Source organism: Lytechinus pictus, chromosome 17 (genome assembly GCF_037042905.1).
Source record: "Lytechinus pictus isolate F3 Inbred chromosome 17, Lp3.0, whole genome shotgun sequence".
NCBI lineage: Eukaryota > Metazoa > Echinodermata > Echinoidea > Temnopleuroida > Toxopneustidae > Lytechinus > Lytechinus pictus.
This window is the reverse complement of record NC_087261.1, coordinates 15,686,439-15,704,205: the sequence shown is the minus strand read 5'-3', so window position 1 is coordinate 15,704,205 and position 17,767 is coordinate 15,686,439. Positions and strand designations below refer to the sequence as shown.

Genomic DNA, 17,767 nt, shown 5'->3' with positions numbered 1-17,767 from the left:
ATGTCTATATCTTAATATGCTTTTGGGGCATTATTTTGGTTTGGTTTCAACTTATTGTTTGTTTTGGTTTTTATGAATACTTATTTCGAGCCATGTTAAACGAATTATTTACCTACGATGTTATCGGAGGCACTCTGCGCTTCAAACATATTTTGTTTATACTTAGTTCCTACTATGTATATTATTTTTATTATCATTATTATTAATGTAACGGTATATTCTGTCAATTTATTTTTGTTATGCATATAGTGAAAAGCGGAATAAACAAACAATCTGAGCTTACCGTAAATGCTGGATACTGTGGCTCCGTTGAATCGTAAGCCGCATTAGAAAATGAGTAGCTGAAATCCTGGTGGAAAAAAAATGAAAACAAGTGATAAAAGCAAAATAAATGACACATTAAAAATAGATTCACAAATGTTTAAATCATTAATCTCAAAAAAATGAAAAAGAAGCATAATGTTTGAGGCTTAGATTAACGACCAGAAAGGGAAAGATTTAATGTTATATCGAAGTCCTCTCAAAGTCTTATAATGTGATTTGAGAAACAGAGTTCGTAAAAAAATGTTCAGCCAGGTCTAGTTCATGAATGATTAAACTCTATATTCATACATACCGTAAAAGAAAGGGAAAAAATCTGCTCTCATTAGCAACTCGTATTTTTTGCTTAAACAGATATTGGTCAAAGTCATTTCCAGTCACAGAGGGGGGGGGGGGGGGGTGATCGATCAATTTTTCGGATGGGGGGAGTGAAAAAATGAACACAATTTTCGGCGCTACATTTTAAGAAGAGTTCTGCACTCGATGCGCGGCAAAACATTGATAGTTTTAGCATGTTAAGGACGTTCCACAGTTAAAGTGAAATCCATGTCATTTTCACCAAACTTTGCACATAGATACTTTAGAATCTTAATATTCGAAATATGCAAAAATTAATATAGGTCCATGTGCTTGATTTTTTGCTATAGAGCTTCAAAGTTCACCCAAATTGATGTTCTTAAGAATTGCGCATTCAAAAGAATTTGGCATTTTTAGACCGCCCAAGATTACTACAAGGAGTTTAAACCTCTATTACTCAGTCAAAATACATGAAAAAGTCATCAAATTTCGCAAGAGAGTTGATAATTATATCGTTAGAATGGAGAATCTATTTATTGTGGTATTTGTTTGCAATTTTAAGTTTAACAGCACTGTCAGTTCTTAAGAATGGCGTAAAAGATAACAAAATCCCAATCTAAAAAATGTAAAATTTCAGTAACAAACTACAAACGTACAATAAATGCTGCACTTTATTCAAAATCCATGTCATTTTCACCAAAATTTGCAGAATTGTAAAGGAAGGTATACCTAAGACGTACAAACATTAAAAAATAGGGGTTCATGTGCTTGTTATTAAACTATCAGCATATTTATTAGAGCAAATGTGCTTTTTAAAACACAAAAAATGCGCCGAATGCTTAGTATCTATGTGAAGAAAAAATCAAAACCACTCTACCATTTATTCAAACTCGGGGTAATATCGTGCATGATTCTTGGCAGCACTGCAAAGTAAAATATTTTGAAATATAGAGAATATTTTTTTTGAATGGTCCATGGAATAATTCAATTTTTTAGCTTCATGAAATAATGCATCGGATCTGCAGTTAAAGTGCAGAAGATGAGAAAAATCATCTCATACCCGCAGCTAATTAATCACCTATTCATCCATTGTGACGTCAGCGCGCAGAGTGTAAACTATGCGCAGATCATAATGCGCACAAACATAACTGTGGAACGTCCTTAAGTATTTTTATGCCAAGTTTAATGATTATATAGTGCTTCCCAATGCTTTTTAAAACGTATACTTCCATTACATCTTTTGTTTTCAAGTTGTCCTAACTATTGGGGGCAAATCTATGTTTGCCAACAACATTTTCATGGGGGGTGCGGCGTTCACCCCCTTGCCCCACCCCAGATCGACGCCTCTACCGAGTCAAAATATTAGATCAACTTCACTAGAGTTTTTGCATTATTAGCGAGTATTTTAAATGAAAATAAATGGAAGCCTTACTCATGTCCGACTATGTCCATTGAATTGAATTATAATCTTACGAAATTCAATATTTAAACGATAAGATAAAACCATGCAGTTGGAGGCAGGGGTATGGATGTCCAGATGCTGAAAAAAAAATGACCCAAGTTTACATGCGCTCTCTGGTTTTACCAGTAGAATACCTTCACATACAAATAATGATAATAACAGAGTAGATATATATATATATATATATATATATATATATATATATATATATATAGTTTTCAAAGTATTTCAAGTATGAGAAATTATCATTTTCAACTTGCAACAAATATGACAAGTCGTGCAAAGGTAAAGAGAGAGAGAGAGAGTTTAAAACTAATGATAAACATGTAGTTCTGATACCGGAATAATTTGGATAACGCAACCTCGTTTATTAGTGATTTTAACTTTATTTATTTGGTAATTTATTATTTTAGTATATTTCCTTCTTGGAAAATTTCCTATTTTGTTTCGATCATCCTATTTTCAATGATTATTGTAAACACAAAGCTTATTTAATCTAGGCGACTATTCTCGATCTATACGAATACAGTATCCTTTTTAAATAACAGCAGCAGGAGCAGGGAGGACGCAACGAAGGGGGGGGGGGGGGGTGGGGAGGGGTAGGGCCGTAGGGGCAATCACCAGTAGGATTTTTCAAGTGGAGAAAAATTGGGAAAGAGGAGGGGGAAAAGAGAAGGGGAGAGAAGGTAAGAAAGAAAGAATAGTATAAAAAGGAAAGGGCAGGCCGTATAACGCCAGGCGTAGCGGCAGATCTGGTTCCACCGGCGGTATCCACCGGCATCCACCGGCAGGTATCGTTCTTAACGGCAGATATCATTCTTTACTCGGAACCATATCTGCCAGGTTGCCGCGATTTAATTCTTTTTTATTTACCTATTAAAATAAATGAATAAAAATGGTAGGTCCTATATAATCTTGAAGAAAATGGGTACCGTGTACATGCAGATCGAGAAACGAGAGCAAGAACGATATCTGCGGAAGAGAAATTGGTTCTGAATCCGCCGGAGTTGGATCACGATCCGCCGGCAGATATAGCGTTTCTAGAACCGTATATCTGCCTAGCACCACATCCGCCGCTACACCGGACGTGATAACGCTATAATTCAACCGTGAAAAAAAAATAGATTGACCTTGTCTTGCATGCCTTTATCGAAATGTCCTGAACAGGGCAAGCAGGATATGGAATAGATGTGCTATTAGCAGTGGCGTAGAGACGGGGGGGGGGGGGGGGGGGAGGGGGCTTGAGCAGTGGCGTAGCTAGGATTTTTTTCCTGGGGGGGCACTGGGGGGTCCTTGCTTTTTCAGGGGGGGCACCATTTTTTCGGTGTGTGTGTATGTGTCACAAGGGCGGATCCGACTTTCGCCAATAGGGGACGGTGCCCGAAATTATCTTCACCTATATTTTCCCCGATCAGTCAGACACTTCTTAGTTTTATTCTTATAAAACAACATTAACATGAAATAATCTCATAAACCTTATAAAAAGTGCGAGCGCGAAGCACGAGCGATTTTTTTTTTTACTTTCATGTATTTTGTCCTGAAAATTTAATATTCTGGGCAATGTTATGTGTGATCCTGAACAAGATTCGTATGTAACTAGATGGTTACTGCGAACGCCAAGCGCGAGCAGAAATTTTTATTAACTGTTCTAGCATTATCGAAAAGGGACCTGTTAAGGACTGCTTACAGTTACCCACGAAGACGGTATATATATCAATAATGCGAGCGCGAAGCGCGAGCAAATTTTTTTGACATTCCGACCTAAAAATGGTCATTCTAAGCACTTTTTGTATTAATAAATGGGATAGGTATGTAACTAAACAATTGATGCGAGCGCGAAGCGCGAGAGGTAGAAAATTGAGATTTCAGACCTAAAAGCGGGACACTCTATTCATATTTTGTAAATCATAAATAGGATATAGTTAATTGGGTATCATTAATAATGCGATCATGAAGCGTGAGCAGACAATTATTGCTATTCTGATTTGAAACTGGATAATTTAAGTACATTTTAAATAAAGAACATGCAGGCTATCGCGCCTGTTTTAGATTTAGACCTAGAATCTGGGCATTCTGAATACATTTGTTTAATGGAACATTATGGAATACACCTAGACAATATGAACTTGGCAAATCAAACAATGTGACCACGCAGCGTGAGCTTAAAATGCTGATATGTAAACCATAAAAACGGACATTTTACAGAGCACTTAAATTTGTAAATGAAAAACAAATAATGAAAGCTCGATGTCCGAGCTAAAATATGTTTTGTATATAGACTTCAAAACTTGCTCCATATCAGCCTATTGAGCAAGATATGAATCTCATCGAACAGGTCATTCTGGCGCGAAGCGCAAGCAAAAATTTTATATGGTAACATGAAAGATTTTTTTTTTGCAAGTCTTCCCCTCACATTATTTCATTCACTCGTCTTCCTCCTCTTATTTTCCTCTTCTTTTTTTTCTTCTGTATTTCTTCTTTTTTTCTTTTCTTCTTTCTCTCTTTTTTTTTTGCTCTGCCAATTTTTTTCAGGGGGGGCACCTGGGGGGGCACACCAAATCTCAGGGGGGGCACGTGCCCCCCCATGCCCCCCCGTAGCTACGCCACTGGGCTTGAGGTCATGGACCCCCTAAAATTTTCACGATTTAGAAAAAATAGGAGAAAAAAGAAAAGGAAAGGAGGCTAAATGTGATAGTATTTCATAAATGCCGTGCCAAAATGCATCCCAAATTATCATTGATGCCATTTAATCATTAAGCCAAAAAATATATTTACTGAACTTGTTATGTTTTTTTTTCGTTTTTTTTTGGTATTGATATTGTAAATTGACCAATTCAGCCCTGCTGCTGGTCAATATATGTGCGTATACCAATGAATAATGAATAATAATAATAATAATGAATTAATTTTGTCAAACTTTTTGTTCACTCGCTGGTAGCTTTTTCGAAATTGTACCCTTTATTCCATGTCTGCCCATCATTTTTTTTTTTTTTTTTTTTTTTTTTTGGGGGGGGGGGGGGGGGGGGCTCATAACACTTCTTGCTTTTATCATTGAACTTGTACCATGGTAGTAGAACTGAATTCGAAGGGAGAAGAAAAGAGGTTTCCATTGCAATGCTGACCATGTGAGTGGGACAAGTCTTTATCATCATTATCTTGTCAAATTTGAGTTAATATTTCCGACTTTCAACCTATCGCGTGAAGTAAACATCCCTTGTAAAAAAAATTAGGGAAGTAGTTAAAATATAGTTAACAGAAATCGAGCATTATCACTCATGGATGCATGCTAAACTTTTCAGGCTTGGCCGTAAAATATTCCTTGATTACATAGATACTCATCATCATATTACTCCTACAATGAAGGAAAATATACTGGCAATAATTTGTTGATCTACTTCGAATCCCTCTAGCTCGTGTGCTGTGATTTCGAAGTGATTATTTCACAAAAGGGAATAAAAAACCTGAAATAAACTTTGATATATTGATTCTGGTCGCCTTTTCAACAGTCTTAGCAAACAAAGGTTCAATGCATAAAACCATTAGGTGGAGTAAGAGATAAGACTATGTCACTCGAAACAATCAGAAGTATCATCACCATTATCGAGATTGTGTTAGAGCTCCTGGTGATAATAAAATTCAATCTTTGATCGTTATTTTATCAGACAAACAAAGAAAAATTTGTGCCAGAACACGCTGTGACGTTGCAAAGATTAATTGAAGGCAAGGGGCATATAATGTCTGAGGTAACGTCGGATAGCTGAGCTGGACATGCTGGAGTCCTAGTTGAACTACTTTCTGTTTCTTCAACCAGGATTCAACATACTGATCATAATAGTCTTTATTTCGTATAGGATGATAAATTATTTTGTCGAATTGATTTTTTTCGTAGCTTTTCATGCCAAAATCACAAAATGGTCACAGAATGTCTCCCAAACATTGTAAAAAAAAATGGTAATCTTCATATTCATTTCTAATTAGTGCATTATGTATCAAGTCAAGTTTACAACGCATGAGTCTATTTAAGGACTGTCATTGACCTAATGTATTTGGAGGACATTGCCCCCTTAACGATTTGAGACCTAAATAAAACCCCGACGACTACAACATGTATATTGTTGTGTTTTTAAAATTCGACCTTTGATATGAACAGATAATACGAATATTCTAAAATGATTCAATATTTTCAATGCAAATATAACCTTATCTGTCATAATTATTTGGACTGATATAATTACAAGCACTGATTTAGGATAAACGATTTAAAGGAAGCTATCGACCGACATGAAATTTAATAGTAAGAAATAACGCCCGAATATGATAACGTAAATGGTGCCATCTTTGAAATAAAAACATGAAATAACGTATCTTCCTGGGGTGAATAGCCGTTCGAACATGAAAAATGTGGTATAGCAAGGTTTTAGAAAAGATTATCGCATCAACTTGATAAAACCGAAAAATTGAAGGTTATTACATGCTATATCAAATATAACGTGTGATAATTACGTAATATCTATAAAGCGTGGACCGCCGACATTGGAGGTTAAGACAATCTTGTTAAGTGACTGACCGATAAAATGAAATATTTGCCTTTTTTCATTTATTCATATTCAAAAGATAATCATTTACCTGATTGATTAATTTATATATTGATTTATTTGCTATTAGTATCTTTAGTACTAATTATTTAGTAATTCATTCATTTATTAACTTATTCATTTAACTTTAATATTCTATTTAATTCATTCCTCCTTTTTTTTTTTTTTTTTGGGGGGGGGGGGGGCTTATAAATAATAAACACACTGATACACTTGTTATATAATTGACAGTCACGTGTTGGGTGGAGGGAGTACGTGCGGGTGGGTTACCATTGTCACTGGTGACTGATGTGTAGTTGCGTTGTGTATATAGGTTATTGCCTTCAACCGTGGACATAGTGGACGTGTATGACAAAAGTACTATCGAGCCAGGGACGTTTGGTAAAAAGTGGACGGTTCTCGTATTCGAGCCTCTCAAATGATGCAAATTGATGGCGCGATAATGATTTGAAAAGTGGGTAAAAATGTATACCTCCACATCTTCCTCTACTTTATCATTATCACACAAACAAACGTTTGTTTGTGTGTGTATTCTTGTTAGTTCAATACAATACAAGTTGGAAAGTGTTGTACGCTCGTTAAAAACTCCAGGTAAGTTTGACACTAAAAAAACAGACGCATCTTTAAAGGTCAAGTCCAGAAAAATGTTAATTTAAATCAACAGAAAAAATCAAACAAGCATAACGCTGAAAATTTCATCAAAATCGGATGTGAAATAAGAAAGTTATGAAATTTTAAACTTTCGGTTGTTTTTCACAAAACACTTATCATGCACAACTCAATGACATGCAAATGAGAGTCGATGATGTCCCTCACTCACTTTTTTTTTATTATACAATATTTCGATTTTTACAGATTTGACAATAAGGACCAACTTGACTGAACCATAAAATGTTAAGACAATCGTAATTCCTCGTGTTCAGGGAGGAATGAAACTTTGTTTCACAGGATAATTAGGAGAAAAAAAGGAATATTTCATATTTCATATAATGAAATACAAAAGAAATAGTGAGTGAGTGATGTCATCAGTCCCTACATTTGCAAACAGACCAGGAACCCGTTTCATGAAGGACTTGCAACTATTGTAACTTTGCCATTATGGCAACTACCATGGAAACAAGACTCAGCAGCCAATCATAATCAAGGTTACAATGGTAGTTGCCATAATGGCAAAGTTACAACAGTTGCAAGTCCTTTATGAAACGGGCCAAATGATGTGCATAGATAACTTTCTGATTTTACATCCGATTTTAATTAACTTTTAACTTTTCAGTGTTATGCTTGTTGGATTTTTGTCTTTTTATTAAATTATTTCTTTCTTGGGGTTGACTTGTCCTTTAAGTCATACTCTATAACGGATCAAAGATAATCTGGAATACGGACAGATGTGATCCGACCCAGAACGCACCATTTTTAGGTCGGGTCATTTCAGGGGTAAAATCTTCCACACGCTGTCACGCACACGTTCCCAAACGCACTCACACAGTCACATGATCCGCGCACCAACAATCTCCATCTGTCGCAATAAAACAGCAACGATAATAATTGACTTACATACTTACAATAATGTAAAATACGTGATTATGGGTGGCTTGCAAAAAATATTTTGTAATGTGTTCGCACAATAACGAATTTAATGTCCACTATATCAATTCAAAGTCATACTCCTTTCCTGTATGAATATGAAGTGGTAAATCGAAAGTAGTTGCAGTCAACACTTATTTCATGAGAAAGTATCTAAAACAAGGGTTAATAGTCACTGTATCATCGTCGATCTGGATCTGGGGCCCGTTTCATAAAGGACTTGCAACTGTTGTAACTTTGCCATAATGGCAACTACCATGGTAACCGGGCTCAGCAGCCAATCACAATCAAGGTTTCCACGGTAGTTGCCATAATGGCAAAGTTACAACAGTTGCAAGTCCTTTATGGAACGCGTCCCTGGTATACAATTATATACTAAACTGAAATTTGTGAAAACAATAATGTGAATTTTAAGCTAAAAGACAAAACTGTTACCACACTGAAGATCACCAACACAACCTATGCACATGCGGGACAGTGTTTTATTATAAAAGACCCGACATCCTGCCCGAACTTGTTTTGCTAAATTCTCAGCAATCACAATTTTTTTCTATACAATCGTTCGACATATATATTCTTTTAGAATATTTTAGTTGGGATCATGGGTGGTCGTTTGATTGGATTCTGTACGAACTCATTTGAAATCGTTTTAAAGTACATTACTGTCATTTATCTATAAAGCGTAATACTATACTTTGAGTCAGTTATACACGTATGTGTATCCCGATCAGAATAAGGGGCGATTGAGGAAAATTGATGGGTAAAAGCGATCCGGTCTGACGAGGGAAGCGTTGGTGCTTTATTCCATTTTATTTCTATTTTTATAATTGATAAATGATCTGTAAGGTGGTTGTCACATGCCCACCCCTGCGAAGTAGCCATTGATGCCAATGGGAGGGGGGGGGGGGGCTTTGATTGCAGTTGCCTCTTTCTTTGAAAGTGCTAAGGAAAAAAAGAAAATGAAAATGAGAAACAAAGAAAAAACAATTCTGAATACTAAGTATCTCCAAATACATTTTCATTTCAAAGGTTTTTTTTCCGTTGTTGTAAATCTGCCCCGCTATGCCATGTTGTGTCCCTCAAAGTTTTGGCCAATAATTACGACGCTGCAAGTAAACATCGCAAAAAAAAAAATGGGGGTGGTTACCTGTTTTTCATCCATGTTGGAATAAACAAAAATCCCCAAAACACCGGATGACAAATAAAGATGACTTCTGAAGTGCTGACTGCTATCTCTATTAAACTATGCCAGCCATTCAATTGCGTTTTTGAACACAAAATAAAATGAAATAGGTGGAAAGACGTATTCCAGACCGATCGCTCTCAATATGCGATGCTCCCAGAGGCTGAATGTTGGTTACATTCGAGTTGTTGTAGGTATCCAAGAGAGTTGGGGCGCAGATGATCCGAGCGGTAGCATATACACAAACCTAATGACCCACCGGGTTTACAAGTAATTAGTATTCGTGTTTGCAAGGAATAATAACTCCCCTGTCTATGGCGCGCGGACAAGTTCGCAGTGATTCGTCACGAGTTCGAGAATGCGGAAAACACACAATGTTTTACCCGAGTCGGATGCACCCTTAAAAGGTGGCTATTTTTCATCTTCAAGAGGATTCTTTGAGGGCTTTGATAAACTGAACCGTCTCCCCAGAAGGTCATGTGCAATTTAATGAGACACATTGAAATGTTATGAACCTTCGCAAAGCAACATTTTTCAACCATTGAGATATCATTACAATGGTCACGAGTATGTAACTATGTTTCATCATTCAACAAATTTCTCACTCATGAACTGAAAATTCAAGATGATTTTTGGTCGTGATTACTAAAAATCCGATTTTTCAATAAAAAGCCTCACTAGTTCCAAATCATTTTACCTATATCACTCTTTTACATGAGACTGTCATTAAACAAACACTGTCTAACCATATTATGACATCTAAAACAAGTTTGATAACAAACCCAGGGTAGAGTCAGTTGGATAATATACCTAACAGGTCATAACCATATACACTCGGCAAAAAAAGTTCTTGGACACTTATAAAAGTTAAAATATTCCATATAGATATTTGATTAAAGGCAAATTATTGTATGTCAAAATGACCAGACAATATTCCTCTTCCAGTATGACATGACATTTTCATGTGAACAGTCAGGCATGGGTGGTTAAATGATTTAAACAATATCAATGTCAGTAAAAACAATTGCAAGAAATGGACCTTTCAAATGCTAATGATCATGGCCATCCTGTATGCATACATTCAACAATTTCAACAGATTGTTATCATTTGAATTGAATGCTTATAGGGATGCATCATGAGATGCATAATGAGATGGATCATTTGGACACTCACTTTCAAGATGAAGCTTTCCAACCAAGAGCGTGCAAGAGCAATAGGAATGTTGCAGTCTGGGCAGTCATTTAGACAAGTGGCTCGATATTACCAAGTTTCACCAACAACAATTTCAAATTTGAACCAGCAGTATTTGGCTACTGATGAAGTTAGAGACCGCCCTAGGAGTGGTCGACCTAGGGCCACCACCCCTGCAGAAGATAGGAGGATAAGGATAATTTTCTTTTGCTTATGCCAAGATACTGAAATTTGACATTTTTTTCATCGACTAACTTTGACTTAAAATTCCAGTGGAATAGTGATGCATCCAAGATGGATAACTTTCTTTTCACTTTTAGAGTGGTATTTGCCTTTAAGTTTGCTTTTATCGTTTAATGGATATTTATGCCATACAAACTTTCACAACTGAAAGAATGACTGATCGTTTTCTTGCAATTTTCTTTTACTGACATTGCTATTGTTTAATGCCTGTAACCAGCCATGCACTGACTGATCAATTTCTTGCAATTTTCTTTTACTGACATTGCTATTGTTTAAAGCATTTAACCACCCATGTATGACTTTTCACATGAAAATGTCACGTCATACTGGAAGAGGAATATTGTCTGGTCATGTTGACATACAATAATTTGCCTTTAATCATATATCTATATGGAATATTTTAACTTTTATAAGTGTCCAAGAACTTTTGTTGCCGAGTGTAGAACAACCAGTCACTAATTTGGGTTAAGGCCTTTTAATATTTGGAACATAGGAGGGCAAAACTCAATCAAATTTTGATGGTCTCTACGCATATATGTCAAGGTGACATGCGAATTCAGAATTTGTGATTACTAAGAGGATTCTGTGAGGGCTTTGATAAACTGAACCGTCTCCCCAGAAGGTTTTGTGCAATTCCATGAGACACATTGTAATGTTATGAACATTCGCAAAGCAACATTTTTCAACTATTGAGCTATCATTACAATGGTCACGAGTATGTAACTATGTTTCATCATACAAACAATTTCTCACTCATGAACTGAAAATTCAAGATGATTTTTGGTCGTGATTACTAAAAATCAGATTTTTCAATAAAAAGCCGCACTAGTTCCAAATCATTTTACCTATATCACTCTTTTACTTGTGACTGTCATTATAACCATATGACATCTAAAACAAGTTTGATAACAAACCCAGGGTAGAGTCAGTTGGTTAATACCTAACACTGAGTCATAACCATATAGATCAACCTGTCACTAATTTGGGCTAAAGCCTTTTAATTTTTGGAACATAGGAGGGCAAAACCCAATCAAAGTTTGATGGTCTCTACGCACATCTGCTCATTAAGGTGACATGTGAATTCAGAATTTGAGAATAGTATGAGGATTCTTTGATAAACTGAACCGTCTCCCCAGAAGGTCATGTGCAATTTCATGAGACACATTGTAATGGTATGAAATTTCGCAAAGCAACATTTTTTCAACAATTGAGATATCATTAAAATCGTCACTAGTAATTTATCACGTTTCATCATACAATATTTTTTCTCCCTCGCAGCGCTCGCTCATCGAACGGAAATTTTAGATGATTTCCTGTAGTGAATACTCAAATCCCATTATTCAAAAAGTCCGCGATAGTTCCACATCAGCCTTCTTACACATGTGACTGCCATTAATCAAACACCGTCTAACCACGACATCTAAAACGAGTTTGTTAGCAAACCCGGGTTTGCTATCAAACTACCCGGAGTATAATTACATCTTTACAAAGAGAAATCAAAGGTTAGTTTTATTGGGAGCTAAAATAAATTGACCATCCGTCACCGCTGTTAGCTTTAGTATCATAATTATATTTGTTGAGTATTAAGTAAGGCGACTAAGAAGTTCTGTAAATCTGGCATGAAAGAGATTGTGGGTGAATTAAACTCATGGGAAAGCAAATATATCGATAATTAAATTTGGGATCGCTGGAATAGGTTCGGCCAATCCACCATGAGCGAAAAAAATGAAATAAATAAATCAAGAGTTTACGTGTTGACAACCAAGAAGAAAGAGACAAGAATACTCCCCAATGTTTTCCAAGCAAGACGCAAACATACACACCAAAGCATTTTTTGATCATAGCCTGTTTTCGGTTCCAAAGATATAAGCCTCGTTCAGACGCGAAGATCCTAGTAGGAGTAAAACTCTTTTATGAATGGATTAAAATTCCAAGGATATTATCTTGTTATCGACCCAGACGTCGACTGTTTTTGGTTGGAAGAAGCCCAACAGTCTATAGAGGCCGTTCTCATTACGCTTTCTAAAACTAGTTTACTGGAAACCGATTCAGGAAACCGCTTTGGAAGATCGCTTTGCTAGCGTTCTCACTTGATCACACGAAAGTGGTTTTCAAAATCACTTCACGTAAAGCGCTCTTGTTGCTATGGAAACGCTCTCAGCGCGAAATTCGAAACCGCAGCATAGGCATTCTACACCTGTCGTGTGGAGTAGCGCGCTCAAAATGTGCGAAGATCGCTTCCCGAAGAACGGTTGTGTCCTCACTTACGCTTAAACCAGTTTAACGAGGCAAAGCGATCTTGAAAACTACATCGCGAGGTGGTTTTCCAAACTGGTTTGGAAGATCGCTTCCAAGACCGCTTCGACCGTTCTCACTACGCGTTAAACTAGTTTCCACTAAACTAGTTTCCAGTAAACTAGTTTTAGGAACGTAGTGAGAACAGCCTCTTTAGGAAAGGTCGGAGGAGTGTCCGTCTGTAATAGGTCAATGGACTGTGTTACTGACCTTCCTCCGACCAAGATACTCCTGGGTGTAAACCAGTAGGAGTATCTTGGTCGGAGGAAGGTTGGAGTTGGAGTAACTCTGCCCAGACGGGCACTACTTCGACCTTTCCTCCGATCATGCCGACTGGGCTTCCTCCGATCCTTCCTTCGACCTTAACAGCCTACCTCTGGGTCGTGATAAATATCTTTGGAATTTTAATTCGAGCGTTACTCCCACTAGGATCCCCGTGTCTGAACGAGGCTATAGTTAATGTTGAGTGCTGTCAACAACTGGTCTGACAGTTTCACCTTTCCACTATTAATTTGGTTTTTACCTTGTGAGCGTTCGCCTTCTCCTTCTGCAGGCTTCTTCAGACTAACGCTGACTCGACGTAGATGGGGGTAGTATCTGCAGCGCGGAAGTCCGTGAGAGTCTGAAGCTCTTATTGGCTCAATGGTAATGATTAATGTTCTAATCAATTGTCAATTCGTATACTTACTATCTGCCTTACGCTTAGATACCGTAATGACACAGTCATACTGATATGACGAGTACCGACTGCAAACCGAATGACGAAACGCCATTCGAAGTAACGTAATAGATAATAGCTAATACCCAGGTAACAAGCCAACGTTGGCTCTACGTTGGAAACTTGAAAGTCGTTGGACGTTGGAAAAACTTGATGGATTTACGTTGAATCGACGTTGGAAACTTGTTTGATGGAAAGATGATGGACAATCAACAATAACACGACGTTGGCAACGTTGGAAACTGGTTAGTTGGAGAGTTGTCGGACAGTCGACAATGTCTCAACGTTGACAAACACTAGCGTACCTACGGGGGGGGGGGGGCAGAGGGGGCACTCTGCCCCCCCTGACGAGCCACAACCCATACAAAAGACATATACCTGCCCCCCTGACGAGCTTAAAAGACCTTTTTTGCCCCCCCTGACGACGAACTTGAAGACTTTTAATGCCCCCCCTGAAACACCTGAAGACCTTTTTTTTTTTTTTTTTTGCTTGTCAAATTATTTTCTGGTACGAGAACCTACTTTTTTTATTGAACACCTTTTTTTTTTTTTTTGCTTGTCAAATTTTTTGGCGGCCGATTTTGCCCCCCCCTGTGAAAAATCCTAGGTACGCCACTGTTGACAAAGTTGAAAACTAGTTTGTTCGAGATTTGTTGAACGGTCGACAATGGCACAACGTTGGAAATGAGTAAGTTTGAGATTAGTTGGATAGTCGACAATGACACAACGTTGAAAACTAGTGTGCTGGAGATTTGTTGATCAACCGACAATGGCACAACGTTGACAAAGTTGGAAACTAGTTTGTTGGAGATTTGTTGGACGGTCGACAATGGCAAAACGTTGGAAACTAGTAGGTTGGAGATTAGTTGGATAGTCGACGATGACACAAGGTTGGCAACGTTGGAAACTAGTTCGATGGAAAGTTGTTGAGCAACCAACAATGGCACAACGTTGACAAAGCTGGAAACTAGTTCGATGGAAAGTTGTTGAAGAAATGACACTGGCACAACGTTGGAAACTGGTAGGTTGGAGATCAGTTGGATAGTCGACGATGACACAACGTAGGCAATGTTGGAAACTAGTTCGATGGAAAGTTGTTGATCAACCGACAATGGCACAACGTTGACAAAGTTGGAATTAGTTTGATGGAGATTTGTTAGATAGTCGACGATGGCACAACGTTGGAAACTAGTGTGTTGGAGATTTGTTGGACGGTCGACACTGGCACAATGTTGGAAACTGGTAGGTTGGAGATCAGTTGGATAGTCGACGATGACACAACATTGGCAACGTTGGAAACTAGTTCGATGGAAAGTTGTTGAACAACAGACAATGGCACAACATTGGAAACTAGTGTGTTGGAGATTTGTTGGACAGCCAACAATGTCACAACGTTGGAAACGTGTTTGATAGGGTAGTTGTTGAACAGCCAACAAAGGCACAGCGTTGACTATGTTGGAAACTAGTTCGATGGAGAGTTACTGAACAACCGACAACAGAACAACGTTAGAAACTATTTTGTTGGAGATTTGTTGGACAGTCGACAATGGCAAAACGTTGGAAACTAGTAGGTTGGAGATTAGTTGGATAGTCGACGATGACACAAGGTTGGCAACGTTGGAAACTAGTTCGATGGAAAGTTGTTGAGCAACCAACAATGGCACAACGTTGACAAAGCTGGAAACTAGTTCGATGGAAAGTTGTCAAAAAACTGACACTGGCACAACGTTGGAAACTGGTAGGTTGGAGATTAGTTGGATAGTCAACAATGACACAACGTTGACAAAGCTGGAAACTAGTTAGATGGAAAGTTGTTGAACAACTGGCACTGGCACAGTGTTGGACACTGGTAGGTTGGAGATCAGTTGGATAGTCGACGATGACACAACATTGGCATCGTTGGAAACTAGTTCGATGGAAAGTTGTTGAACAACAGACAATGGCACAACATTGGAAACTAGTGTGTTGGTGATTTGTTGGACAGCCAACAATGTCACAACGTTGGAAACGTGTTTGATAGGGTAGTTGTTGAACAGCCAACAAAGGCACAGCGTTGACTATGTTGGAAACTAGTTCGATGGAGAGTTACTGAACAACCGACAACGGAACAACGTTGGAAACTATTTTGTTGGAGATTTGTTGGACAGTCGACAATGGCAAAACGTTGGAAACTAGTAGGTTGGAGATTAGTTGGATAGTCGACGATGACACAAGGTTGACAACGTTGGAAACTAGTTCGATGGAAAGTTGTTGACCAACCAACAATGGCACAACGTTGACAAAGCTGGAAACTAGTTCGATGGAAAGTTGTTGAAGAACTGACACTGGCACAACGGTGGAAACTGGTAGGTGGGAGATCAGTTGGATAGTCGACGATGACACAAGGTTGGCAATGTTGGAACTAGTTTGATGGAGATTTGTTAGATAGTCGACGATGGCACAACATTGGAAACTAGTGTGTTGGAGATTTGTTGGACGGTCGACATTGGCAAAACGTTGGAAACTTGTAGGTTGGAGATTAGTTGGATAGTCAACAATGATACAACGTTGACAAAGCTGGAAACTAGTTAGATAGAAAGTTGTTGAACAACTGACACTGGCACAACGTTTGAAACTGGTAGGTTGGAGATCAGTTGGATAGTCGACGATGACACAACATTGGCAACGTTGGAAACTAGTTCGATGGAAAGTTGTTGAACAACAGACAATGGCACAACATTGGAAACTAGTGTGTTGGAGATTTGTTGGACAGCCAACAATGTCACAACGTTGGAAACGTGTTTGATAGGGTAGTTGTTGAACAGCCAACAAAGGCACAGCGTTGACTATGTTGGAAACTAGTTCGATGGAGAGTTGCTGAACAACCGACAACGGAACAACGTTGGAAACTATTTTGTTGGAGATTTGTTGGATAGTCGACAATGGCACAATGTTGACAATGTTGGAAACTAGTTCGATGGAAAGTTGTTGAACAACCGACAATGGCACAACGTTGACAACATTGGAAACTAGTTTATTGGAGAGTTGTTGACAGTTAACATTGAACACAATGTTGGAAACTATAGTTTGTTGGATATTTGTTTGACAGTCAAAACAATATCCCGGCATAATATACACAGTGTTGAGAACGTTATAAACTGGTTCATTGGAGAATTGATGTACAGACGACAACTACTCGCATAATTTCCAATGGGCCGGGCCAAGGGAGGAGGGGGGTCGATCAAGTAGTTATTTAGCTTGTCTATTCATGTCACCCTTGTATCTTCCCAGAAATAAGGGGAAAAGAAATCGAGAAAGAAGGAAAATAATGGGAAGGGAAAGAGGAATTAAAAGGGGAAAACAAAAATAAAGACGGGATAGCGCTGCACCGGGGGCTGCAAATGTGTCGATTAATATAGGAAATAAAGGAGAAAAACAAGAAAACAAATGCAGTTCAAGACCAGAATTTCCAGAAAAGTACGAGATATACATGTAGGTCTACCGTCACATAGCTAGAAGAAATTGAAGAAGGAAATACAAGCAACAAATGTGCCTATTTAAAAATACCATACTATTCTGATGCGCAGAATTAGTCGCGACGTCTGACTCCTTCTTCTGTGTAGTCTGCTTCCTTCAATTTTGAACTTGAAGAATCTGGCAGAATTTGGACTGGATATAGACAATTAAATTTCCGAATATCTAGTGATCTGGCACAGTACTTATAAGCTGCATAATTTATTTAGGACCTACAATCTGAAATGTTCTTTGCACTTGCAGATAGTCGGTAACTGCAACTGTTGATCCCCTCCGAAAGATCCCGGAGTCAGCTTCTGTGCGCATACAGTCCGACGCTAGTATTTTCGTGTAAGTACTTAACACCAGTCACTGCACTGCCTCC

The 17,767-nt window shown here is 38.0% G+C and overlaps 1 protein-coding gene across 1 annotated transcript in view; it reads right to left on the bottom strand.

Annotated features, from left to right (window-relative positions):
• LOC129280224 (venom phosphodiesterase 2-like) overlaps positions 1-9,796 on the bottom strand; it is a 40,826-nt gene extending 31,030 nt beyond the window's left edge. The window contains exons 1-2 of the mRNA XM_064111904.1: positions 9,407-9,796; positions 284-349 (exon numbers count right to left, since the gene is read on the bottom strand). Of these exons, the coding sequence (XP_063967974.1) occupies positions 284-349; positions 9,407-9,421 (81 nt within the window). The 5' untranslated portion in view covers positions 9,422-9,796. The remainder of the gene's footprint in view (positions 1-283; positions 350-9,406) is intronic.
• Positions 9,797-17,767: the final 7,971 nt, after the last annotated feature.